The sequence below is a fragment of the Caretta caretta genome, chromosome 5, assembly GCF_965140235.1.
Source record: "Caretta caretta isolate rCarCar2 chromosome 5, rCarCar1.hap1, whole genome shotgun sequence".
Classification (NCBI taxonomy): Eukaryota; Metazoa; Chordata; order Testudines; family Cheloniidae; genus Caretta; species Caretta caretta.
The window spans coordinates 126,854,758-126,882,662 of NC_134210.1; the positions used below are offsets into that span (position 1 = coordinate 126,854,758).

Sequence of the window (27,905 nt, forward strand, 5' to 3'; positions counted from 1 at the left end):
ATCAGATCACAGGTGATAATCAAAATAGGATCAACCACTGTATTCATTTTCCTAAAGCTCTGGGGCAGAGAATCGTTTTCGTTATATTTGTGTACAGCACCTGCCATAATGGAACCTCTGAGCTCCACCACAATACAAATGAGATTACTGTTGTTATTTCATAATATTAATTTGCCTGATAAATAAGAGGCATGATAATCTAGCATTTCTAGGAGCTGTATGGAATAAACCCATATAGATGTCTGCATCAGTCTCAAAATGATATAAATCATTACTTCCTTATAACTGAAATGAAATTGTGGTTGAACTACATGGGTGTATGAGCTAACGTCTCATCATCCGTTGTCACTGTAGTATATTTTAAACATGCTTTTATTCCTACAATATAGATGCTATCTGTAACCAAACAAACCAAAAGCCAACGTTTAAACACGCAAACCAAGCCTGCTACGCTCAGGTTGCATCCGCAATGCCATTCTGGGTCAGTGCTAAGGAACTCATAATCACTGTAAGAACTAGAAAAGGAGGACTTGTGGCACCTTAGAGACTAACAAATTTATTTGAGCATAAGCTTTCGTGAGCTACAGCTCACTTCATCGGATGAGCTGTAGCTCACGAAAGCTTATGCTCAAATAAATTTGTTAGTCTTTAAGGTGCCACAAGTACTCCTTTTTTTTTTGCGAATACAGACTAACGCGGCTGCTACTCTGAAACCTGTAAGAACTAGAGTTGGTGATTGAGTAGGTGGCTGATATAAGCCCTGATCCTGCAAAGACTTATGGGTATGCAGAATTGCATGTAAAGTTATGTATTTAAAGTACTTTTACGAAAGGTCTTCACAGGATCAGGGTGTTGGCATTTAATCGGTGAGACGTGCTCCATGGTGAAAATGGGCAGTTTGTTGCGGGAAGTGCTATCTTCTGAATGAGAAGTAAAAGTCAAGCTGTAGTCCACTTAGGAGCACACAATGATACTATTCGTATAAAAGTATTATCCCTGGTGTCCTGGCTACTTTCCAATGCAGGTAGCTATATCCTACTGGCCTAAATTCCTTCTGCAGTTAAACAGCATTTTCCATTTCTGTTCCTAAAATGTTGTGTGTTGTCATGGTGGGGTATTAGTCAATACACTTCACCCCAGAAGTAGCTACATTTCAATGTGCAGGTGAAAGGATTCCTGTCTCCATTTGCAAAAGGTATTCATAAAAGCATCATATAAATAATACTGCTTTGCTGTTATACAGTACTTTTAAATTCGTCCATCTCAAAGCAATTTACAAAGAAAGATCGTTATCCCCAAATGAGAGATGAAGAAAACAAGCTATGAAAAGTTGGCCAAGGTCTCACAGCTGCTCAGGAGCAGGCGGGGGAATAAAGTCCCAGTCTCCTGGCTTTCCCATGTAACAACATACGTTGAGAGTTTCTCAACATCTGTTTTACATGCACATGTGTTGATCATGTTTTCAAAGGCAGGGTGATTTAACGTCTAACGACTATGCGGTACACCATTACAGAAAAGGGATGGAGAGGCGTGAACACAATCCTATACTTGTACTTCTTTGCCCAGGTGCAATCTCTGAAGTTATAATCTTTTTAAAACTGTCTATCTCTGTATATCTGTGTGAAATCAACCCATTTATTAACAAGGCGCTCCGGGTACAGTAAAATCTTTGCCCTTGGTCTGTAGCCATATGGTAGTTTAACAAGGAAGATCTAAAGTTTCCTTGGGACCAAAATAGAAAAAAAACAACCTAAGTCTGCAGCAATTCTTAGAACAAAACATGGTTTTAGGAATATTCCTCCCTAATGATAAGAGTCGCCCTATTGCTCCCAGAACTGTTTCCTTTGCCAGAAAGGTTGGAAGCAGTTAGTTATCTGCAAAATGTAAACCGGTATTTGTCAGCTAATCAACGATTTGGAGTGCTCAGCATTATGAGTACACCATAGTCCTCTTTGCAGTGGAAAGGAGTGAGCTGTATATGTTTCCTCTGTCACTGACAATGACATACAGTCAGCCCTGTTTGCGCTGACATAAGGTCATCTTTTCATCCCCAGTGCGGTTGGGGAGCTGTGCAGACTGTCTGCTAGTGTTTTAACCAGTGGTCTTACAAACTCCACAGGCTCCTACAATCTGTTTTACATTCCTTTGTTATTGAATTTCCAGGGCTGGGAGAGCCAGAGCCAGTGTGGTCTTTCAGTCCTTTGTTCTGCTTTTTTCTCTCTCGCTTTCTCATTTTAGATTTTAATGAAAAATAAGTGCTAACATTTCCAGCTAACACTTGTCCTCTGCTCACAGCCCCGGGGTGATTGCTGGTGGTGAACTGAGAATAATTCAGTGACTGAGTCCAGTCCTTTTTTCTTCGCCCAGTGTGGAGAAAGGACAGTGCTAGGATTAAGGCAGGGGCCTAGACCACAGCAGCTGGTGGGTTCTAGTCCTACCTCTGCTCTCAGTTTCTTATGTACATAGGCCAGATTTTCTAGGTATTTAGGCACCTAAAGGTGCAGATGGATGTCAAGACACTTTTGAAAAACCCACTAGGAGCTTGTCCTGCATCGCCAGGTGCCTAAATACCTTAGAAAATCTGGCCTTTAGTCTCTCTTTGCCTCAGCTCCCCATCTGTAAAATGGGGCTAATACTACTCCTTGTGGAGTCTTGTCTACTTAGGCTGTAGGCAATATGGGGCAGGGACTGCCTCTTACTATATGTTTGCACAGTGCCTGGCATGAAGGGGGCCTTAGCTTAGCTGGAGTTGGTCTTAATAGTAATGTTAAGTCGTTTCATTACTGTTGGCATAATCCAGTCTGTGGGACAATCCCCAGTTCCTTAGAAGCATCTGAGATCAGATGGAGAGGGAGAGAAGTAGGGGTTGGGGCAGCCCCTGAGACCTGCTCCCAGATTCTCAGCTAGATCAGAGAAGTTGGCGATTGAAAAGAGCCCTCTCCCTGCCCAAGCCCAAAGCCTGCAATGCGAGGACTCTTCCAAGCATGTTAATCAGCAGCTGACAAAGCGAGTCACTGGGACAGGGGCTGCAGGTGTCAGGTTTCCCTTTCGATATGGCTCACTGGGAAGGAAAAGCAGCATTTGTGAAGAGCAGTTTTTCTGCCTCTTCCATAAAGACAATTAATAGATAATTGGATGCAACAAAAGCCAAGCTTTATCGTCATCCTCAGGCCAAAATCGTCCAACTCGGGTGCCTAAAGTTAGTCGCTTGCATCCACACTCAAGCCCCTGAATAAAAGTGGCCTGATTTGAAGAGGTGCTGGGCACCTGTGGAAACGAGTCACTCAGCACCTCTGAAATGATCGTGGATGTATCTGATTGTGAGACAGGCTTTTGGAAAAAGTGAAGTGGATTGTACGTGAATTAAAACCGGCTCCATGTAAACTACGAGATGGGTGAATTGGGGGTGGAGAGTGGGTTACAGCAGATCAAAATAGGAAGGGGGGCTCTTCAGTTCTCGTGGCTGTCATCACAGGTCTAGATGCTATTTGATGATGTGGCATCACATCATCATGCGGATACAGCAAGGGGACAAAGGAAGGGATGTACTCCAAAGGCATGCATGTTCCAAAGCGGGCCAATAAACAGCTAAACATGGGGAGGGTTGTGGGGGGCACATCCCTGGGGCTTCCCGTCCCCTTCCTATGCATCACTCAGGTTTGACCAGGACGGAGAATCTCTACTGATGTAAAAAGGGTCACGAATGTGGTGGTGTTGGGGGGGAGGGGAGGATTCCTCTGTGGAACACTTGGAAATGCCAGACTTTAATGCATTTCAGAAGATTCCCAGCAGGGAGGTTTGATGTGAGATGTCTCATGTGATCTCTCTCTGCCTTCCATCTAGAAGGGAGAGAGCTCTGGGAACCCTGCCCTCCTTTTCTGCTCCCCTGGAGGGCATAGGAAGCTGATAGTGCAAATTGAGAGCTCTCTGTTTGGACATCATCTCATCTCCCATCTGGTGCTGCTGCCACTCGTCTGACTGGCTGGGAGCCCCAGAAACCTCCCAGCCAGGCACCCACCCCTGCTGCTGCTCCCACTGCAGATTCTGCTGTCCACTGAGCTATCAGCTCCTCAGCAGAGGAGGAGGAGCTCTCACTTCGCTTTTTTTTGGGGGGGGGGAGAAGAGGAGTGGGAAGGAGGCTGGGCTACCCTGTGCTCCTCTCTCTAATCGAAGGGGCTGATGTGAGATCACCAGCTTGATAGAAACAAGATTCCCAATAGAAGCTGGGAGACTGAAAAACTGCCCTCGGGCTCATGACTCCAGCTCCAAGCCAGTGTCATGGGATACTTACGCCGCAGAGCATCTACGGGCCAGATCCTCAGCCGCAGCATCGCTCCACTGTAGCTCGATATGTAGTAGGACTTTGAAGCCAGTGGCGCCCTGCTGATTTACTACAGCTGCACATCTGGCCTGACAGGTACATCTCAGGGTAAAATCTGCTCCAACACAAGGTCCAGATAGGAAGCTGCTCCAGGATGTTACATACACTGTCTCCTGATGCAAATGCCTCCGATGCGTTCTGTGTACGAAATAAATGGTTTAGCAGATATTTGACTGCCGTGACTCGGTCTCTCACTCTGTTCTGGGGTTCCACAGTGCAGCAGAGCAGATATTTAACTTCACTAGGCAGAATTAGCGGCTAGAAAATACACACATCTCTACAGCAGAGCCTGGTTCTCTGAGCCCTTTTCCAAGTAACCCTTCTTTGTTAAGGGTACTTCATTTCTGCCATCAATGGGTTTCATTAGCACTTTTATCTTCGTTCCAACGGAAATCATGGCCCATCAATACTAGACGGGCATATTTACGTAAACACCCACCCCCATGCCTTTCCCCTCTTCCGCTCCGAGTAGCCAACGTCCTTTCTGTAGAGAAAGGTATATCTCATAGAGATGGCTGGAATTTGTCAAGTTTTTTAATTTTTTTTATTTTGTGCCCTCCCTCACCCAAAAGGAAAATATTTTGATGAAATTGTCACCATATCCCTCTCATTTTTCCACCAGCTCCGATTCTACCTTTCACTTATGACTATTGTTGTATGAAAGAACTTGTAATTACGTTGAAAATGTAGCAGACACCTTAAAATAAGAAATAGGACATAGCTAGAATGAGTCGGACATGTTAGGCTTTTCCCTATGAGTCTGGGTGTAGTGGTGCTCATGAATGGTCATTTATTTTTTAAATTTCAGGTATTTGTTTCAAATCCTGTTTTGCTCACGGGTAAAATGGTTCGCAGGTCTCATTGTAATCTTCAGTGGAGGTTTCATCAACTGGATGGAAGCAACAATTTGTCTTAAGTGACCGTCTGCTAAAACAAAGGCTCAGAAGTCAGTAGTGAGGAAATGTGAAATATGCTGACTCCTCTGAAATCAATCCACCTTCCCGTGTAGTGTGTATAATTCTTACAGATTCACACCACTCTCCATCTCCTGGCCGGAGGGAGAGTTAGCTAACAAACACGAGTTGCCTGGTGTTGAGAGCTGGCCCTTTCCCAGGAAAGCCAGCAGGGTGTTTATAGAAATTAAAGCCCAGTTTATTTTTGAGTGACACTAGTTCCTTTGAAAAAAAAAACAGGAGGACTTGTGGCACCTTAGAGACTAACAAATTTACTTGAGCATAAGCTTTTGTGGGCTACAGCTCACTTCATCGGATGCATGGAATGGAACATATAATAAGAAGATATATATATATATATATATATATATATATATACATACTGAGAACATGAAAAGGTGGAGTAAGAGGCTAATTAATTAAGATGAGCTATTAGCAGGAGAAAAAAACTTTTGTAGTGATAATCAAGATGGCCCATTTAGACAGTTGACAAGAAGGTGTGAGGAACATGGGGAAATAGATTCAATATGTGTCATGACCCAGCCACTCCCACTCCCTATTCAAACCCAGGTTAATGGTATCTAGTCTGCATATTAATTCAAGCTCAGCAGTTTCTCGTTGGAGTCTGGTTTTGAACCTTTTCTGTTGCAAAATTGCCACCTTTAAATCTGTTACTCAGTGGCCAGAGAAGTTGAAGTGTTGAATCTATTTCCCCATGTTAAGTATCCTCACACCTTGTTGTCAACTGTCTAAATGGGCCATCTTGATTATCACTAGAAAAGTTTTTTTCTCCTGCTGATAATAGCTCATCTTAATTAATTAGCCTCTTACCCCACCTTTTCATGTTCTCTGTATGTATATATATCTTCTTACTATATGTTCCATTCTATGCATCAGATGAAGTGGGCTGTAGCCCACGAAAGCTTATGCTCTAATAAATTTCTTAGTCTCTAAGGTGCCACAAGTACTCCTGTTCTTTTTGTGGATACAGACTAACACGGCTGCTACTCTGAAAGTAGTTCTTTTGCTAAATCAAAAGCCCCCATACCTGTGAGGGACTGAGACACATGCCGTTTTGCAGCTGTGAAACGTATGCAGTATCTCTCACCTTCTTAGCCCTTCAGTAGAGACCGTAAGTCACCACATTAGAAACGTGGCAGGCGGTACTAACCACACTGCCTAGCAGGAAGGTCATTTCTGATTGGTGGGCTGATTTAAAGCCTAACCGTGCAGAGGGCCTCCAAAACCCTACATTTGTTCGCATGGAATAATTTATTATCGTTATCGTGTATTAACTGTGATAATACACTGGTCTTAGGAATTCTTGCATTTTCGGCACCAAAAAAGGCATCAAAACACATGTCAAACCACAGGAAATCTTTTTTGTTTCAGATAAAATCCTTATTAGTCTGCTGTTTATTTTCTGGGGATGTTCCAAGACCCACCAAGCATTGCTAGATCACAGACAGCTGTGTGTTTCCAGGGTCTACAAAACACTTACAAATTACAGTAGTCAGACTTTGAACTTGTGTGGGAGGTCAGGAAAACAGACACAGCAACAAGGACAGAATATTTTGATCTCTGATAACAATTTGCTGCCTGAACTGATTAATTAGGATGCCTGATGAGGGATCTGTTCCTTTAAAAGTACAGGAGCAGTGACACTGAGTTCCCACCTAGCAGACTGGCTAACGTGGGCAGCATTGCTCCATGGTCCCAAAGAGAGATGATCTGACATCACCAGTACAGTGTGTGATATGTAATGATACAGAGCAGCAGTAAGGATGCCCCACTTAAGGATTTGCCCTCTGAATATCAAGGCCTTTAAGTTCAGCATCAAGAATTGAGGCGCCAAGAATCTCTCAGCTCTTTTGAAGACACAGGCTTCAGATACTCGCCCAGGGTGACACTTGATATCTATGGAAGAACCAGGAATCAAACCCAGAACACCAGTGCACCTACTCTGAGTTCACAAGACCATCCACTCTGAATTCTTACCGGGGCATCTAACTGCGAGGTCTTTAGTTTTCACTGCTACATTTCTGACGTTAACCAGGGAACTACATTCATGTATCTCTGTGATACCTAGAAGTCCTGCTTTGACTATTTCAACATGTGAAAAAAGTTAACTTGGGGACTTGAACTGTGAAATGCAGAGTTTCAGCCTTACTCTTGTATGGGAAGTTTAGAATTAAGGCTAAAGTAAATAAAAATGTTTCTGATAGTCTTGTATTTCTATCTCTTGCCTTTAGCATAGCAGGAGCCCGATAAACTGAGACCATTAGGGATGTCAGAGCTCCGAGGATAAGAAAGAAAGAGACAGATAGGCCCTAATCAGCATGTGCTTAACTTCTAAGCATGTCCTTAAACCCAAGATCTAGAGTAAAAGAAATGGTTTGCTGAGGTCCAAATAAGTTTGATTTACAAAGCAATGACTTGAATTAAGTGGCATGTACGCACATGGTTTTTGCACTGTAATTGTACTAAGAGTAACACCCAGTTTTGAGATCTGCTGATGAGAAAGAAGCATTCAGCAACATTATCTCTGTTTTACAGATAGGGAAATTGAGGCACAGAGCAGTCACATGACCTGCCCACAGTCACATGTCCAAGCCAAGAATAGAAGCCAGCCCTTCAGCGTCCTAGTCTAGCGTGCAAACCACTGAACTACACTGGCTCTCCATGAGTGGGGCTACACCAAAATATTCCCCATAATGAATTTGCAAGACCTCTGCAGACTATCCTTATGTCAGTAGAAGGGCTTATTCCTAGAATGTTTGCTAGGCAAATGCCATTCAAATTGCTGTCACTTCCCACTTCGCGACTGATCAGTTTCTAATGCTATAAGTTTATTTTGACAAATCTGAGCTTCAGAGAAACTTGGGAATAAGGAAGGACCAGCAAAGTTCAAGCTGGTTTGCCTGCCTCAGTGCCGAGCCGTGTGCGCCTTCTCTCTCTGTCGCTCACTTTATCAGAGCTTTATGGCAGCTTATAAAGAAATTGTCTCTTCTCTCCCTGCCAAGCTAAAAATCCCACTTTGGTATTCACAGTACAGTTATGACAAATGCCTGGCCTGTGTTCTGGGTGTTCAGGGAAATGTAAAAACATGTCTAGTTGTTGTGAATGCTCACATGGTGATTTGTTGGTTTGATTCTTCAGGTCGTGAATTGGCAAGCACAACCCTCCCAGGATACCCTCCTCACGTCCCCCCTGCTGGACAGGGCAGCTACTCTGCTCCAACACTGACAGGAATGGTGCCTGGTGAGTTTAACAACCCCCCCTTTCGCCCCCCGCAGCATTACAGAAGCAAAGCCAAGTGCTTTCTGGTTGTTCTGCACTGATGCCAGCAGAAGACAGAATTACAGTGATGAAAAGAGAAGAGCAGATGCAAAGCGAGTCTAAATAAATAAACCAGCCCCTCTCTGGCACAAGGGAGAGCCTAACTTCTCCACTGCCAAAGCAAATTCTTCCATCCAGTATGCAGGGAAAAGCCTTTACCCCACTGCATGGCTGTTTGATAAGTGTTGATCCAATCACGTAGGGACAGCCTCAAACTTCCCCCCATTCGTCATTAGCATAATTGTAATTGACACTTTAATGTTGAGCACGTCACACGTATTTGTGGCAGCTGTGCTGTGCAAGCGTTTGTCGGACTGGAAGTGATTAGATGGTTACTTTACTAAGCCCAAAATCTTAACAACTCATGTGCCACTGAATTTTCCACAGGCTTTTCCCTTTTTTTTGGTAAACCCTTTTTGCATGTTTCTGAGATAACCCCAGTCTTGTGATGGGAGCTGCTGATCATCTGCTGGAAGGCACTCCAGCACAGATCTTCAGAGGTACCTATGTGCCTAGCTCCCATTGAAATCAGTGAGAGTTAGACACCTAAATGCCCTTGAGGAACTGGACCTGAGTGCCCTCAACCGCTTTGGAAGTCAGCGGGAGCTGAAAGTGCCCAGATCTTATAAGAGGCACCTTGTAGGATGAGTCCCCTATGAATACAATTGAATTATTCGTTATTAGCAACTTTTGATCCACAATTATTTATCAATGATCCTAGACACTATGGTGATACCGTGGGTGCTTTAGACATACAGATAGTGATAAGGCTACAGACAGATGTGTGTTATGTTGTATAAACTCCTGGGTTTGACATTTAAGTATGATGAAAGTCGTTGACTTCAAAAGAGCTGTGTGGATTTACAGCAGCTGAGGATCTGGCCCTCACAACCTTTGATCTCAATGTTAAGGCCACCGCTGCTTACTAGGAAAAGAGTTATATAGTATTACAAACCCCAAGCATTCAAAATCATGGGACTTGAAAAAATAATAATGTTGGGTGGTTTTTTTTACTTGCTTTCTGGTTTCTGGGCCTTTAGGGTGCACTCAGATCATATTTCCAAGCTTTCCATGGCCAGGAGGGTTAGAAACTTACTCTGTTTTAAAAAAGTGAAAGCTGAGATTATTACATAATCACATGACTCCAGCAGCTAGGGATTAAGAACAAAATATCATAAAACTTGCGATAAACAGCGTAAGAGTTGGTAACACTGGCTTTATGTTCAGAGTATGTGACAGTTTGCATATATGATCAATCTTGATTGCACTTTTCTCCTGGTAATATCTTTAAGAAATTAAGAAAAACGCATTCATTCTTCATGTGAATTAGTTTTAAGAATTAGAAGTAGGAATCAGGTCATTGTAATAACATTTAGAAAAAGTGTTGCAATGCTATTGAAAGTAATGTATGGGGGGGATTTTATAAAGATTGACATAGATACAGAAACATTACTTTCAGCTCAAAAAGTAAATGTGCTGTAATAATCGCTTATTTTATATAGCTGTAAGGATTTACATCATATAAAAAAACTTGCCTAGAACTTCAGGCCAGATTCTCAACTGGTGTAAATTGATCTTCTGATTTCAGTGGAGCTTCAGCAATTAGCACCAGCTGAGAATCTGGCCTGAAAATGCAACAAAATCTTGCTGTGATTGCAAGTCACTTCCTACAGTTTAAATATTAAGAACCTAAAAAAGTCCCATCAGTGTTAAGATACTTTCTTAACAAGATTTCCCTAAATGTGTTTTGCAGTTATACAAGCATCTCTGAACAGCAGCTAGGAACAGAGATGGGTGAACTAGTCAGGATAAAACAACCTGCCCCTGATCATAGAATCATAGAATCATAGAATATCAGGGTTGGAAGGGACCCCAGAAGGTCATCTAGTCCAACCCCCTGCTTGAAGCAGGACCAATTCCCAGTTAAATCATCCCAGCCAGGGCTTTGTCAAGCCTGACCTTAAAAACCTCTAAGGAAGGAGATTCTACCACCTCCCTAGGTAACGCATTCCAGTGTTTCACCACCCTCTTAGTGAAAAAGTTTTTCCTAATATCCAATCTAAACCTCCCCCACTGCAACTTGAGACCATTACTCCTCGTTCTGTCATCTGCTACCATTGAGAACAGTCTAGAGCCATCCTCTTTGGAACCCCCTTTCAGGTAGTTGAAAGCAGCTATCAAATCCCCCCTCATTCTTCTCTTCTGCAGACTAAACAATCCCAGCTCCCTCAGCCTCTTCTCATAAGTCATGTGTTCTAGACCCCTAATCATTTTTGTTGCCCTTCGCTGGACTCTCTCCAATTTATCCACATCCTTCTTGTAGTGTGGGGCCCAAAACTGGACACAGTACTCCAGATGAGGCCTCACCAATGTCGAATAGAGGGGAATGATCACGTCCCTCGATCTGCTCGCTATGCCCCTACTTATACATGCTATGCCCCTACTTATACATTCATCATGCCACTACATGATCATTCAATTAAAATCTGAACACAAAGCAATGCTTTATTTTGGAAGTTGGCAAAGTTTAGTTAACTTCATTTACTCTGACTTCATAGTTCTCTCTAAGTCTGGAAGCAGAAGTAATGCAAAACTGTGAGAGAGGTTGTTCTTGCACTATTCCCCCTATGTTCAGAAGCATGGCATCCTGGTATCTAGTGAAGGAAACTGATCTCAAGTTAGCAAGAGCTGTCTTTCACTTGAACCAGTCTGAAAATGGGAAGGTTTGCGTGAAGCTTCTTGGTAGCAGCAAGTGTTAAATTATGCCCATAACACATCTGTGCTTTTAAGGTTAAGCTTGCTATTGTGCAGCTGTTATGAAACCCAAATACTCTGCACATTATCTAAGATGATGTTAGTTCCCTGAAGTGAAAGGAAAAGATCGTCCTACTTTGCATCCTGGAACAATTTGCATCCTTCCAAATGAGGGGCCTACCCTTTCACATGACTCAGGATTTTGGGTGACCTGCTGAAGATGCCTTGAAGAGACAAGATGCCTTGAAGAGACCTGATTTTCAGAAGGTGCTGAGCACCTGCTCTTTGAAAATCATCCCCTTAAAGGTGCACCAACTTGAACAGTAGAAAATTGAGTCACTTTTGAAAATGTAGGTGATGATGTTTCAGGGTGGTTCTGATACAACCTCTGTTAAGATTTTATCTGAACTAGTCCTTATTATTGTTAATTATTATTATTATTTGTATAAGCATAGTGCCCAGGGACCCAAGTCATAGTCCAGGACTCCATTGTGCTAGGTGCTGTACAAAAAGACACTCAGTTGTGTTTATCAAGTGTGCCTAAGCACGTAGGCTCCTAACTCCCATTGGAGTGTGTCTGAAAATTCCTTTAGGTGTCTATCTGCACCTTCAGGTACCAAAATCCTTTGAAGACCTTGCTATGTTTACAATGTGCTTCAGTGTGGACAACCAGGGGAGGGTCAAGTGCAGAGCACAGCAAAGTGTTGCACTGTAACTGCCCCCTGTAGGCACTACTGGCATGAACTACAAGGTACTTAGTTTGCGTTAACATCGTCCTGTTTGAAAAAAGACTATGTTAAAGTGAATGAAGTACCTTTTAGCTTGTGCCAGGAGCATCCCCACAGGGCAGTTAGAACTTAACACTTTGTGCTCGGCAATTCGCACACCCCCGAAGGCCACACTGCGGCACAGCGTAGACAAGCCCTTAGTCTCTGTCTCAGTTTCCCATCTGTAAAATGAGGTTAATAGCCCTTCCCTACCTCGCAGGGGTGCAGGGAGCATAAATACCTTACAGATTGTGGGGTGCTCAGATACTTCTACTAAGTAATGGTACCTGGGATGGGCAGGTATGGTAATACCTAAGACAAATCACACATTATTTGGCAGAGTTTAGAAAGATGCAACGCAATGATCTAGACTCATTTGAGCTAATTTCTCTGTATAATAGATTTATTTGTAACTACACGTAGGCTGGTGTGACCCATTAGATTGAGTAACTGCAATGTTCCTTTCACTGGTTCTTTTACTAACAACCTTCTGCTCCAGCTAGGTTGAAGGTCACCTGCAATTCTTCTAGGTTCTCATTCTCATTTAAGTGAGGGTTTGCTAACTAGAATCCAAAATACTTTCTCTGTCCTCACTTGTCTCTTGTCATTTGAAGGGCTGGTTTCAGAGGCTTCTTCTGAATGCACACAGTCTTTTATAATTTGGTTCTGAAGGAGCTGACGGATCAGGTTTAATGCTGTATGCACATCTGTGTTTGTGCTCCGATATGGCTGAATTATGCGGCCCTGAAATGTATACAAGGGGAATGTATGTTTCACCAATTCTCTGGGATTCCCTCCTAGACCTGCTGCTTCCCTGGAATAATTTTCAGAGCATAGGCTCAAAGTGTGGTTATTTGATAAGAGCTTTAATTGTGAGCCATGGATCATTGCTATAATTAACTGATTGTGTCAGTAAAGTGTTTAGACACAGGGTAGAAATATAGACAAGATAAGACTATATGATGTTTTGTTGCATGCTTGTTGCCATCGACATCATTTATGTGACTGTGAATAACCCGGTCCCCAGCTACAGTATTTGTGTTTGTACAGTATTTGCCAAGGATTCATAGAGCATGTGTCTGAGGGGCTGGGGAATGAGTGTTAACTCTTACAACTCAGGGATGAGAATACCTGTCCTGACACATGGTAGATCAGAGCTGAGTTTACCTAGCTCCTCACTCTCTTCTCTCCTTTCCCCCATCCCCACACCAGCTCCCACTCCCTCCCTCCCAGATCTTGAACGAGAGCCCTTCGCGCCAAAGCTCATCTCAGCAGGCAATGAACCTCGTGTTCCCCACTGACCTGGCCTTTTTTGCCAGCCACCTCTTCAGCACCATCCTCCCGGCTCCATGCCAGCTCCTGCCCTCCCCCTGCTACTGCTGTTCCTGTGTCACACACCCTCCCTTCTTCTCAAAGGGGCTGTAAACGCGCAGCGTCCTCCTGGGTGCCGCCTCAGGGCTGCCCTGCAAGTGGCCCCTCATCTCAGTTTCCCTCTTGATTTTTGAAAGAAACTCAGGGCAGCCTTCGGAGTCTATAAATAGCCCGTTTTGTGGGGTTAAGTTATTACCAGAAGTCCTATTGCGGTAAACCAGAATCCTCCCAGCACAGTCCAACACCAAATATGGCTCTAGTGTCTCTCGCCAGGCCACATCCCAACCCCTCTATCTGGGGTGTTTCTCCGCCCTGTTTCCTTCCCAGGTGGGGTTCTAGCTCTTGCCCAGGACCAGCTCGGTGGGCTCACCCCTCCATTATTCCTCAGCCACTCCGGGCCTCCACCTTAGAGAGCCAGCTGGCATCTCCCTCTGCTGCTCTCAGCCTTCAGCTCTCTGAGGCCTGGGCAAGACTATAGGTGACCCCCGATTGCCTTCTGCTTTCACCAGCCTCCCCTGGCTCCACGGCTGAAGCAGGGACCTCTCCCCACTCCCTCCTTCAGGGGCAACCCCTCCTGAAGCTCTCACCCTGCTCTTCTCTCCCTCAGAGCTCTCTTTGCTCGCAGGACTCCTGGGTACTGAACTCTCACTTATAACTCCCAGGGGCAGACCCACCCTCCTCATTCCCCAAACCAGGGCATACCCAGATTGGGACAGGACAGCTGAGCCCAATTTAATGTTAGAGGCCAGCTACCCTATGACAGGGGCCTTTAGCCCCTGGCCCCCTCCAGGGGGAACTCAGGGAGAGCCCTGTCTAACAGGACGTGCACAACAATGCCTTCCCAGCTGGTCCTTTGGCATGATGCATCTGTCGTGATCTGTGGGCCACTGTGAAGAGGGAGCACAACCATGGTCCTTTGTGCTCTGTGCCTCCCTCCCACCATCCTTGGGGTACCAGTGCCCTTGTGAGTGACCCCAGGGCACAGTCACTGCCCTCACCCCCACATACAGGACCTGCAGTTGCAATGAGCAGTGCTAGCGGGGCGGGTCCTTTTACCACTTCCACTTTGCGGCCGCGTCAGATCCAGTCCAGTGGCAGTCTGGTCCTTTGTGAGGACCTGGAGGAAGGGCAAGTCTCCCACGCAGGTTTCTGGCAGAGCTGAGACAGGACACATTGGGACTAGCTCTACCCAGGCTTCCTGAAGTGGCTGCTGCTCCCAGAGGCCACGTATTCTCCCTTTACCCTGGCACAGTGCACCAGGCTCCAAAGGATTAAGTGTAAGGGTTTGTGTGGAAACTAATCTGAATTAACTAAAGGTGTAAATTTAAAGTGGATCAGTTAAACTGCATTAAACTACTGTGTGGGGTCTCTTATTCTGAATTAATATGACTGTTATTCAGTTTAGTTTAATTTACTTCCAGAGTGAATTAAACTAAACTGAATTAAAATTGAAGACCACTTTCTGAATAAGAGCATCCACACAGGGATTTAGTGCGGTTTAAACAATCCACTTTAAAAATTAATTCAGATTAACTTTCCTGAGTGTCCTTGTGAGACAAGCTCTAAGCAAGTGTTGGGGGAAGCAGTTTTGAATGAACTTCCTGGTTGCACAGGAGAGATGGAATCTCCTGGATTAGCGCCTCTCTTGCTTTTTGGTCAGTTTATAAATTGGGTGTCTCTTGCTTCACTGTATTATGGTGGGGTACCACATGAAGTATCCGGGGTTTAAAAATACAGGCACTGACTGCCTCTGAGTGAAGGACTTTTGGGTAACTGTAAAATATCCTGATTAATTATCTGGCTCCTACTGATTTAGTTGGAGGTTTGAAACCCGGTAAACCATTAGATCAAATTGTGAATCCTACCGCTAAGGAATTAGGAGGAGTTTTCTGGTTCCTGATGGATTGATAGGATCATCAAGAGTTAACCAAGGCCCAAATCCTCAAATGCATTTCTGTGCCTAACTCCCATAGACTTCAGTCGGAGTTAGCACTTAAATACTTTTGAGGATCTGGGTCTAAGAGGGGGCTTTCTGGACAAGAGAGAGGTGAGCTTCATAATTAATACTATAGCTAACCATGGTTCTACTGCAGCTTTAAGGCAGGGGCCAACATTAGTGGGGGTTGCTGCTGCTGTGGGACATACACTGCTGGTAGGAAACCTTCCATCCAAAGAGGTTTTTGATGAAAATGCCCTTTTCCTTTGATGTAGGCACCTATTTTCAAAATGTGTTGTTTTCGCTGAAATTTCATTTTAAAAATAACCAAAACAAGGCATTGAGATCATTTCCAAATGGCCTGGTTTGGTATTTTTGGAACAGAAGTGATTTTGAACTTAAAATTCATTAAAGGTCAAAATTGGAAGAAAGATTGAGATTGAGATGAATTTTTTTTTCCAGAATTTTGTTTCATGGCAAACTTTCAAGTTTGTTGTGGTTTCGTTCCATTTCTGGAAAAGGGGGGAAAATCAATACTGGGGCTTTTCCCACTAAATGTAAAACACAGTTCTCTCTGAGCTCTAGGCACAAGACTTTCGACTGCAGTTCCCCAGCCCCTAGGTACAGCAGGGACATGCTGCACCTTTCAGGAATTCAGGGTGTACTCTCCTCTGTGGCCTGTCAGCTCTGCTGGAAGGGACGATGGCATACATCAACAAAGAGAATTATCCCCCCTGACGGGGCTTGCAACCAGCTCACTTAAACCAGCTAACTCATTAATTGAAAAACTTTCTCCAGAAAAATCGAGTTCTGTACTGTGCTTTAAAAATGATAGCCTTGTAAAACGAGAGCCTGGTAATGTTTTGGGATCCCAGGATCATCAGGATCTTAGCAGTCCCTGTTGTCTTATCGTACTGACTGCCATGCATGGGAAAATTGCCTGTGAAAAGTAGCACTTCCAAGTGGCACTGCAGTGCCAGCAAACCAATTGCATATTTCTGTGATAACATCATGTCTAGATGTGCAGAATTCTTGGATCTCCTAGGGAAGCATGCTCCAAAAAGGTGGGGATTTACATGTGTGCATCATTTGCCAATATCATACAATATAATGGTTGAAATTTTCAGAGCAACCTATGGGGTTTAGACATTTATTTTCCATTCATTTTAATGGAAAGTTAGCATCTAGATCCTCTAGCTGGCTTTGGAAATATCAACTGAAAATACACAGAATCTTATGCTCGGCACCATTATTTACAACAGATTGTAAACTTGTAGGGCTAAATTTTACTGTTATTTACGCCCATGATACTCTATTGCCACCAATGAAGTTGCACCAGTGTAAACGAAAGGAGAATTTAGCCCAACATAATAGGACACAACATTACACATGGCAAGTAAGAATATTGCTTCCAGTATGTGTTTTTTTTCTTCTTCTTACTTTTACTGGTCCTTATTCTTACTGGCCTTTAACTTTAAGCATGTGCATAGGTCCCAATGCTATTTATCAAGGCATTTAAGGACGTGTTTAGGTGCTTTGCTGAATCAGGGATACTATGAGTGAAACATATTTGCATATATCCCACTAGTTGTATGTGGCAGTGTGGCCCAGTGAATAGGGCACTGGACTGGGAGTCAGGAACTCTGGATTCTCTTCCCACCTTTTCCACTGGCTACCTGAGTGAGCTTGATCTATGACTTCCTCTTGCTGCATCTCAGTGTTCCCTTCCTTAAGAGAGGGATAATGACGCTCATGTGCTCTTGTATAGCATATAGTGATGTATAGATGAAGATAAGTGTTAAGCATTATTAGTTATTACTGTTATTATTTATTGTATTATGTGTGGTCCAATCCGCAAACCTCTTTTGCCCAGAAACCCCATTCTTGTCAATGAGAGCAGAGTCTGATTCAAGAGCATTGCAATCAGTGGGAGTCTTTCAATTGACTTCATTGGGCTTTCGATCAGGCCCTGACTGAGGGCGGTGTCTTGGATTGGGCCCAGAAGTTTTGATTACATTTCCACATTGTTAAACTTGAGTACACTGCAGTCAAACAGCAATTTACAGGTATGACTCATCTGAAATTCTTGTGACCTGAACAAAGTAAATTTTGATTTGTGAATTACACCGTTAAAGTTACAGATTCTGTGAAATGTGTCTGGAGAGAGATTGTGGTATCGGGGACTCATTCTTTTAAGGGCTAAACTTCCCTATCTCTTGGAATAAGTCCTCAAGCACTTCCTCAGTTTTATTGGTTCCCTTACCCACGCCCCCAGCCATTGAAACCACAGTCCCCAATAACACACAGATCTGCTTGTCCACTCAACAGAAACCATGAGAGAACAAAACAAAACTGGAGCCAAATCCTGTCTCTTACTCATGCAAGAAGTACTATTGACATTGGCCCTGATTCAGCTTGTGTCAAAGGCAATAGGATTCTTCCTATTGACTCCAGTGGACGCTCCTAAATGGGACCACAGGTGGGAAGCAGGACAAGGTCTTTGGAAAAGGGAAAGAGCCAAAAATTGCAGCACAGAGAAAGTACTATGGCCCAATTTCCTGTTTTACCTGGTACCTGATTGATTGGAAAAATTATGGCGCAATCAACCAGGTACCGTAATTTGGCCTGAGGGTTCTTAGTCAAGGACTTTGAGTACAATGTATTCCTCCTGCCCCTGTCCTTGCACTGGTGGAGGTGGTGATTGTGCTCTGCAGGGAAATGTGTTCTCAGTGTATGGTTTTAGAAGTGAGACTTGGAATTCGGGGTGGACTCTAAGGGATCAAGGCAGCTAGAGCTTGAGGGTGATTGGGTTGATTTGTCACTGGATCTGGTATGGGCCAAGGAACCGAGAGTCAAGTTTCGAAGAGGGTCTGTCCGTGTGGAGGTGTTCAGTTGAAAGCCGCCACACCTTTTGTCCTGCAGCATAGACAGGGCCCTGTTGTCCACATTTGTCTGTGCGCCTTTCGTAGTCCTCCTTTGCCTTTTCAAGGTGTTACTTCACCTCCTCTTGGATGTGATGGATGTCTTGTACTAGGTCTGAGGTAGATGTGTTGGGGAGAATGTATGTAGTTGTGGGTGAAACTGGAGGTGGTACCCATAGTTGATAAAGAAGGGACTGTGGCCTGTGGATGTGTGGTCTGCATAATTGTATGAGAACTCTGCATATGGTAACAGTGAAGGCCAGTCATCGTGGTGATGGTTGGTGTAGCATCATAAGTATTGTTTGAAGAGCTGGTTGATTCTTTCCATTTGGCTGAGGATGGTAGGCAGAATACAGGTGGACTCCTAATAAAGGTAGGGTCTCGTGCCAGAAGTGGGCAGTAAACTGAGGCCTCCAGTCAGAGGTGATGTGATCCAGGAAGCCCTGAAGATGGACTATATTGTTTATCCAGAGCTTGGTGGCTTCCTCCATGGAGGTTTAACCCACATAGAGAACCAAGTGAGCCATCTAAGAAAACTGATCTACCTCCATCAGGATAGTCGTGAAACTACTGGATTCTAGTAGTTCCACCACAAAGTGCAGGAAAAGTCCTCCCAGGGCTGAGGTGGTGTGTCCAGAGGATGGAGATGACCACAGGGTCTCTGGCATGGGATCTTAGAGTGGGTGCACATCTTGCAAGAGACTACAGAGGTCTCTGTCGTGGGGTGCACTCAGGCCCACCAGAAGAAATGGGACATTAATCTTTGGATTTTATATTGCCCTAAGTGTCCTGCCACGGTGGAGTCATGGCACAGTTGTAGAACCACCACTCTCACAGGACCCCTCCCAGGTGTCATGTGGTTGTTGGTTGATAATGGCCAACTCATTGGGCAGAATTCCTGAGACAGAAGCAGAATGGATGAGTGCAAGTAGGTCCTGGTGGTAAGTCAGATTAAGTATGGGACTTGAAAATGTGAGCTGGTCCTGGACTGGGGTTTCATGGATCAGAGACATTTCTTCAAGACAAGAGTTCATTGCCAGATGGCAGGCCCCTTCCAAATAGAGTCACCACTCTTTGAAGGCAGTCTTAATTGCCAGAAGCTCCATGTCCACAGTCTTGTAATTTCACTCAGCAGCAGTGAGCTTCCCTGAGTGACCATAATGTAATTATCCTTGTGGGTGGGGGAAATACAGACACACATACCAGTATCATTTAACTTCAGAAGGGGAAACTACACAAAAATGAGAGAGCTAGTTAAATGGAAATTAAAAGAATCAGTCAGAAAAGTGAACTGAATGGAAACCATTTAAAAACACCATAATAGAGGCTCAAACTAAATGCAGAGTCCAAATTTTAAAAAAATATATAATCCCAACTATATATATGAAATGATCGGGTCTAAATTTACTGTTACCTCTCAAGAAAGAGATCTTGGAGTCATCATGGATAGTGCTTTGAAAATATAGGCTCAATGTGCAGCAGCAGTCAAAAAAGCAAACAGTATATTAGGAACCATTAGGAAAGGGATAGATAATAAGACAAAAAATATTACAATGCCACTCTGTAAATCCCTGGTATGCCCACATCTTGAATACTGCATGCAGATCTGGTCATCCCATCTCAAAAAAGATACTGGAATTGGAAAAGGTGCAGAAAAAAGGCAACAAAAATGATTAGGGGTATGGAACAGCTTCCATATGAGGAGAGATTAAAAAGACTGGAACTTTTCAGTGTAGAAAATACGTGTCTAAGGGGGGGGGGAGAGATATGATAGAGGTCTATAAAATCATGAATGGTGTGGAGAAAGAGAATAAGGAAGAGTTATTTACTCCTCCTCATAACACAAGAACCAGGGGTCACTCAATGAAATTAAAAGGAAGAAGGTTTAAAGCAAAAGGAAGTACTTCTTCACACAATGTACAGTCAACCTGTGGAACTCATCACCAGGGGATGTTGTGAAGACCAAGACTATAACGGGGTTCAAAAAAGAATTAGTTAAGTCAATAGAGGATAGGTCCATCAGTGGCTGTTAGTGAAAATGGTCAGGAATGCAACCCAATGTACCGGCTGTCCCTAAAGTTCCAACTGCCAGAAGCTGGGGCTGGACAATAGGATGGATCACTTTATAATTGCCCTGGTTCTGTTCATTCCCTCTGAAGCATGTGGCACTGGCCATGTCGGAATCCTGGACTGCGTAGCTGGATAGGCACCTGTGAATGAGAAGTGCCTGGATGGGGCTCAGGGTACGTCTTAGTGAGGATTAAGGTACAGGGAAGTTCTCTTCCCTCTAGGCCCAGGCTGGTTTCACCTGATGTGCCTGGGCTGGACTGTTTCTCTGAGCTCCTTGGTATTCGCACTGGGTAAGCTGAGATGGCATGTCCAGGTCCACGGCAGTAGAAGGACAGGTGGTGCTGTTGGCACTGTTCTTTTTCATCAAGTGTGAGTTGTGAGCCAGATCTTTTTGCATAGTTTCAGTGGGTGATACAGAAGCTGAGGTCATGGTATGCAGGAAGTGGGTTGCAGGAAATCTCTCTTCTCCTCCCTTCATTCTCGCAGTCAGTTATCGTTGTGGGCAAGTCTGATGCTTCTGGGTGTTTGTGGTTGTGCTGTTTGGTCCATTTTTGTTGCACTAGGCTGGGTCCTGTAGGGTTATTGTGTCTGAACAAGCTGCCATGGCTGGGATGTGGCAGCTAGACCTTGTAGTTGGAGCCAGAATCCTCAGCCATGAGACAGGAGTCAAGAATCGGCTAGGCTGGGATACTGGGAGCTTGGAAGTAGGAGACAAACTGCAGATCAGCACCTTGAGTTGTGAACCCGAGCTCAGGCCGGGTCAGGATACTAGGAGGTCAGAGGCTGGAGACGGACAGGAGGTCTGAACCACAAGTCAGATGTCAGGAGTCAAGCTGGGACAGAATGCCAGGAGATCAAGCTGGGGGAGCAGGAAGCAGAAGGCACACAGTCTAGAGCAGGGTGGAGCCCTGTTGTTTGGACACCTTCCTATTCCTGCTACTGGTTGAAGTAGGGCCAGCAGGCCTATCAGCCGCTCTGGGACTCTGCCAATCGGACCTTGGGGCAGAGCCTCACACTGGGGCTGGGCTTCCTGGGGTCAGGCAAGCTATTGTCAGCAGGCTGCCAGCTGGAGGTTTGGAGTGTGGCTACTCCCATGAACTTTTTGGGCCCAGTTGTGAGACCTGTGGGTCATGACACCCAGGACCAATGCCCAAGCAGTCCACTGGGTGACAGGGACCACAGTCAGACCCTTGCAGCCACACCAGATACCCCATAATTGTAGCAGAAACTTCATAACCAAATATCTTGGGTGCCAAGTGGTGGATGAAAAAACCCATGCAGTCCTTGGCCAATTTTTCCCTGTGGCAAACATCTCTTCCAGAACCCCCAACTGGCAATCACCCCAGCCCCTGGCATCACCAGAGATCCAGCTACTAGATTCACGGAGGGGTGGACCAAGGAGCTCACAATGGCTACTGCTCCTTGATGGCAAACTGCATCGCCCACTTACTGCTCTGCCACCACCAGATGGGAGCCAGTCACCCAGCGCAGCATCACTCCCACTGCCCCACAGCAGCAGCAGCAGCAGGATGTGACCCATTGCTGCTGAAGGGGGACCCAGCTGAGATCTCCCGCATGCCCCAGTGGGTGTTGCCCTGGCTCCCGGCCCCACCCCAGTGAGTGGGATGAGCACTGCGGAATGGCATATGTGTTTGGAAATGTTTTTCACACCATCCTCTATGAGATCAGAGCTGCAAGGGCAGGCTGGCTTTAGTGGATCAGTTGTAATAACAACAACCCAGCCAAGCCAATGCTTCTGTCATACACAAGACATCCTTTAGAGTGTTTTCTGGCAGCACTTTTGAGATCTATTGCCTTTCTACAGCACTTGGCACACTAGGTGGTTGGGACATCAGAATTACCGTACTGGGTCAGAGCAGTGACCCTATCCTGTATCCTGGCTAGCAGCAGATAATTCAAGGGAAGGAACTAGTAACCCCCCATTGAACAATTCTGAAATAACCTACCCATAAGGGAAGTTTCTTTTTAACTCCCATCATTGAATAGCTTCTGCTCTGAAGCATGAGAATTTGTATTCCTTATAAATGTTTATTCTGTCTAATGTACCTCTCTAGATGTTCTCATTATCCAATAAATGTCTAGTCCATTATTGATTCCTACTAAATTCTTGGTTTCAGTAATAGCTTAGGGTGACGAATCCCACAGGTGACTTATGTGTTGTGTGAAAAAAGTATTTTTTCTATCAGTTTTAAATTTGTATCATATTTATTCCAATTGCGGTTGTGACCAAAATGTGCTAGATGCTTTCCAAACAGAGATGTCACAGCTTGTTGGGGCAAACATTGTGTCCCAGTGTGCCTGGGACAGCCTTCACTGAAAATGCCAAGGTCAGGGCAAGCTGCAAAAGGGAGAGCAGATACTCCCAAAACTGGCGGTAACAATGAAGTTAAACTTACCAACCAGTCACAAACTGTGCTTCTGATGCCCACCCTGGTTATCAAAAAGCTGAAAAAAGAAATCACACAGCCCCCTTTATTGCATTCCAGTGCTCTGGCTTCCAATCAGCACATAGGTCCAGTACAGTGAGAAGTTACTTAAAAATTCTACTCACTTTACAAATTGTTCTTCTGCACCCCAAAGGGTCAGTCACATTGCCAGGTCAGTATTAGATTGGGTCTTACCCAAAATACCATGCTGCCAGCCAGTCTTTTAGTGTCTAAAACTAAAGGTTTATTATAAAGACAAAAGAAAGAACAAGAAGAGAGTTGTTAAATGGTAAAGCACTCAGATACATGCAGAGACTTCAAAGTCCATAGATCAGGTTCTTAGCAGTATTGGTGAGTTTTCTGGCTTGAAAGTCCCTCTGGAACACATCCACAGCTTGGATGGGTCATTCAGTCCTTTGTTCAGAGCTTCATCTGTAGAAAAGTCACTCCAGAGGTAAGAAGCAGGACTGAAGACAAAATAGAAATGATGCAGCTGCCCTTATATTCTTTTTGCCATGTGGCTTGTACTTCACAGCACATGGCATGGAAAAACCTTGGAGTTCCCTGTCCATAGGCATGCCCCTACAAGTCCTGCTGACTCATAAGGTGAAGCCCCTGGCATCTTTCAATGGGTTGTTTGTACAGCTGTTGACCCTTGATGGGCCGTTGAACAGGCTAGGCAGTGCTGATGCCAATCTCTCTGGGGGTGTCACCCAGAAACAGCACAAGTTTGGAAATACAGATATACCATACATACCTATATCTCACAATACAAAGGTGATACAAACATAATAACAAGATGATCATACTTGGCAAATGGTAACATTTTCACAAATACCTTACATGGCATATCTGGTCAGATTCCTTACAATTTTATAATATTGGTATTAACAATATCATAAAGTGTCTCCCATATTTCATACAGCGTCACATAAGCATCACTTTGTCTTGTACAATAAGAATGTTAAATAGGAGTGCCCGGTTTATCTTCATTCCATTCATTATTTTATGTACCTATATACTACCCCTCTGATCTCCTTTCCAAGCTAATCAGTCCCACTCCTTCTGTTCTCTCTTCATATACAAGAGTTTCCATTCCTCTCTTCACTTTGTTGCATGTCTCTGAAATGCCCCCATTTTTTGCTATATCCACAGCTGGCTGATTTGAGACATTTTGACAACGTTTACTTTGAAAAAATAATTGGGAAACATTTTGACAAAATGTTTGCTATTATTTTATTATTTTTTTAAAATCCTCTCTTTAGTTATGTTCTTGACAAGAACTGAATATAACATTCCAAGTGATTCATATATGCCAATGATTTATGTCATAACATGGTATTCCCCCCCATTGTTTTAAAGGTTCAATCATGGTTTTAATGCCCCCCCACACACACACACACAAGGAAATTGATATTTCAGTGTTTTGGCAGAGTTTCATTGATGTATATCTGGTAATAAGTGACATTCTACAGACAACTTATATTGTACAACATGTAAGAATATGACTGATTTTCTGTTGCAACTTGCAATGTCTGGTATTTCCAGACAAGGGGTTAAATTCACTCCAGGTGTAACATCACTGAAGTCAATGGAATTACACTAGGAATGAGTTTGGCTTCTTGAGTTAAATACTGAGTGCAGTCCTTTGTTCAGAATCTGTGTGTGCACCAGGGGCAGAGAACCATCAAGCAGCATTTGTCAGGAGGTGCCGAGTGTCTTCTGCATGCTTCTCCTGCTTCAAGGGGTGGGAGGAAGTGGAAGTGGGAGCAGCAGCTACTGCAGTCAGAAGAGGGGAGTGGAAGTGTGGGTAGGGTAGGGTAGCAAAAGGGCTGACTGAGCTGAGAAGGGGTGCAGGTCTGCAGCTCCAATGTCTAATGCAAATCACAGCACTTCCAGCAATACAGAACCCCCTAACAGAGTTTTGCAGCACCAGACCAAGTCATGAGACCAGTTTCTAATGTCTCTGCCTGTCTAGGTTCTTAATTCTCCATCACAGTAGAAACTGATTGCATATCTTTTATTATATATTATTTTGTTTGTAATGTGGCAGCCCCTAGAAGTTCCAAAACTGAGATCAAGGCCCCATCATGCAGGACACACACATAATGGAGGTAGTTCCTGTCCCAAAGAACTTGCAATTCAAGTGATCTTTTATTTTCTTCCCAATACCTCCATGCCTTGCAGCTTGCCCTTCTGCCTTGCAGGCAGCTAACAGACCCATATCAGTTTTCTCGAGTCTCAGAAATAGACAGAGGGCTCAAGTAGCCTCTCTCTCCCTCCAGTGCAAATTGGGAGTAAGTTTTTATTGTGGTGAAATGGGTGTTAAGTGGGAGGAAAATCAGATTTAAAATATAGCTGGAAATGGACAGATAGCATGTGTCTGCCTGGCACACCCCTTGTACTTTCAGTTTAAAAGCATGCTGCATATCCCCATTGTCCTGTCCAAAAGGCCTGTGGCATATTATAATTGAATTTGAATAAGGTTATGCTTAAATAATTATGCTCATTCATTCAAATATGTGTTCTGGTTCTTGTGCTGAAAATGCGCAGACAATGGCCCTTGTTACCCTCTGGTTTTATTTATTTATTTATTTATTTTCACTTTTCTCTTCTTGCCTTCTCTGGGGACGAAGTACTTGGCCTCATCGCTCATGTTTTCCCTTTCACTTGACTGTCATTCTCATTGTCCTCTCGGGGCTCAGAACCGAGGGTGACAGGAAAGGGTAGACCGTCCGGGATAGTGATGCTGGAAATATAGTCATTAATGGGACTCTCGAAACCCAGATGTCCTTTCTGAACACCGGTAATTTGTTTTTAATGAAAAACCATGCAGTGACCCTGAACAAATGAATTTCCTTCCTATGAAGTCTATGTGCAATTACCCGACTAAAGGCACCTGAAAACAGCCACATTCAAAACTAGGATTTAATAACAAAAAAGCCACAGCAATTGTGCTACCACTGTCTTTTGTTTATAACTAGGCTTGGAAGCATTAGATTTCTAGTGGTAAATGTTGATTTCACCGCACGCACACAAACCAATGAACATATTTCCATGGATAATCATCAACATTTACAGATAGGCAGAGTAAGAAAATGCTGCTTGAGAACTTCTCAGTGTTTGATTTAAGGCTCTTTACTGTGTATATTTGGACATATGATGTTGACAATTTGTGCTTTAATAGCTGTAAAGTTTAACTTTTTGAGTCTCAAAGTCTATTGTGATTAATGAATTATTGTCTGACTGCCCCCCCATTATTTCCCAACTTGCAAACATTTAAATGGATAAAAATAGAAAACAATGTTTAAACTCCATAATTATGTGCAACTGTGAAAATTTAAAATGATAAAAATAAAAAACAACGTTTAGAAATAAACATCAATATTATCTGTCGAAATAATTTTAAAAATATCGAATTCTCTCAAGCCTAGTTATAAAGATGATGCTTAGTCAAAAACACTAGGCACTTGGAAACAAGTATGCAGCTTTTACAATAATTCTTCTTGTTGTGACTAGCGATGACCATAACATAAAAGACCACAAAGTAATGCCGAGGAAGAAGTTAGATTGTGTGAATTTTCCTCTCTGAAGGCTGTTTGTTCTAATGTAGGAATGCATCTTATCTGTACCTGCAAGGGAAAACAATATATCCAGCAACCTGCTTAAACAGAGCAAAATGTAGAGCCACCCCTATTATATAAAGAACAGAGACATGAGTGCCATATCATAGCTAGGATCAAAATGAAGGTATTAGGATTTTAGTACCTTTTCAATAAAGCCTTTGTTTTTTCCAGGGACTCTGAAGATCTTAGTCATATTTATTGTTATGTGTTTATTGGATTTGGTCTTGCTTTGTGTAAAAGTTCCAGTTCTACTGAAGTTTTGTGACAGCATTTTGTAATCTTCTGACATGCAACAGTACATGTGTGAAAATGAGTTAATTGGAAGGAGAAAAAAATTACGAAGGGGAATTGCAAAAGATAGCGTGGCAGATGATATAATGGAGCGGAATTAGCATCTGATTCTCCTCTGACTTACACCCTGTAAAACTGGTGTAATTTGATCAATTTCCATGGAGTTACCTCTGATTTACATTTATCTAAGTGCAAGCAAAATCAGGCCTTTAATTTTTAAACAGGTGAAATAAATGAGAAGTGAGTGCTTGAAATTCCTTCAGTGTACTAGAAAGCTGGTAAAATACCGATTACCTTGGTGCCCAAAGAGAATTTATAAACCCACCTACTACCTGTCCTAACCCTGCTTCATAGTCTGGGGTTTTTTTTTCATCATACAGATTACAGGCATATATTTCCCCCGCCCCCAGTATCGCAACATTTTGCAGGACAGGAATGCAATAGGCCAAATCATATGTGTCTCGTTTGCATTTGCTCCTGATTCATGTTACGTTATCACTCAGAGCCAACTCTTACTCCAGGAATAGGCTTTGCCCTAAGGTGAACTACTAATAGCCTTTCTGATTTCTTCCTGTAGGGCCAGATTCTGGTACCCTCACTCACTTTGAATGGTGCCTTACTCCTCAAGTGATTCCCCAAACTTCAATGGGATGCTTGAGGGCACAATCCTGGGAGAGCCTGAGCCCCCTCAACTCCCACTGACTTGTGTGAGAGCTGAGAGGGCTCAGCACCACACCCAGTCCTTTGTAGGATTGAGCTCTGTCTGGGCCTGATCTAAAGCCTGTTGAAAGACTCCCACTGCCATCCCACTGGATTTGGGATCAATCTGTGCCATTGGCTGGGACGAAGTTTCTAGCTTCGTGGTACTCATGGGTTTTACTCTTTCCCTCTCTGGCTCAGAGGTTTAGATTTCCCCCAACATTCAAGAGGCTGGGTGTGTAGGATGTGCAGTAGGGAGAGGCCCCATGGCACACCCCTACATGTGCCATCTGCAATCCTGTTTTCAGCATGAGGAAGACCCCACTAGCAGATGCATCCAGTCCTTGCCT

The 27,905-nt window shown here is 43.8% G+C and overlaps 1 protein-coding gene across 3 annotated transcripts in view; it reads left to right on the plus strand.

The window, feature by feature from the left end:
* The window catches only part of PAX5 (paired box 5), a 235,731-nt gene that overhangs the window by 154,911 nt on the left and 52,915 nt on the right, over positions 1–27,905 (plus strand). For all 3 annotated transcript variants that reach the window (XM_075128881.1, XM_048850890.2, XM_048850891.2), the window contains one exon: positions 8,494–8,595. In XM_075128881.1, coding sequence (XP_074984982.1) covers positions 8,494–8,595 — 102 coding nt within the window. The remainder of the gene's footprint in view (positions 1–8,493; positions 8,596–27,905) is intronic.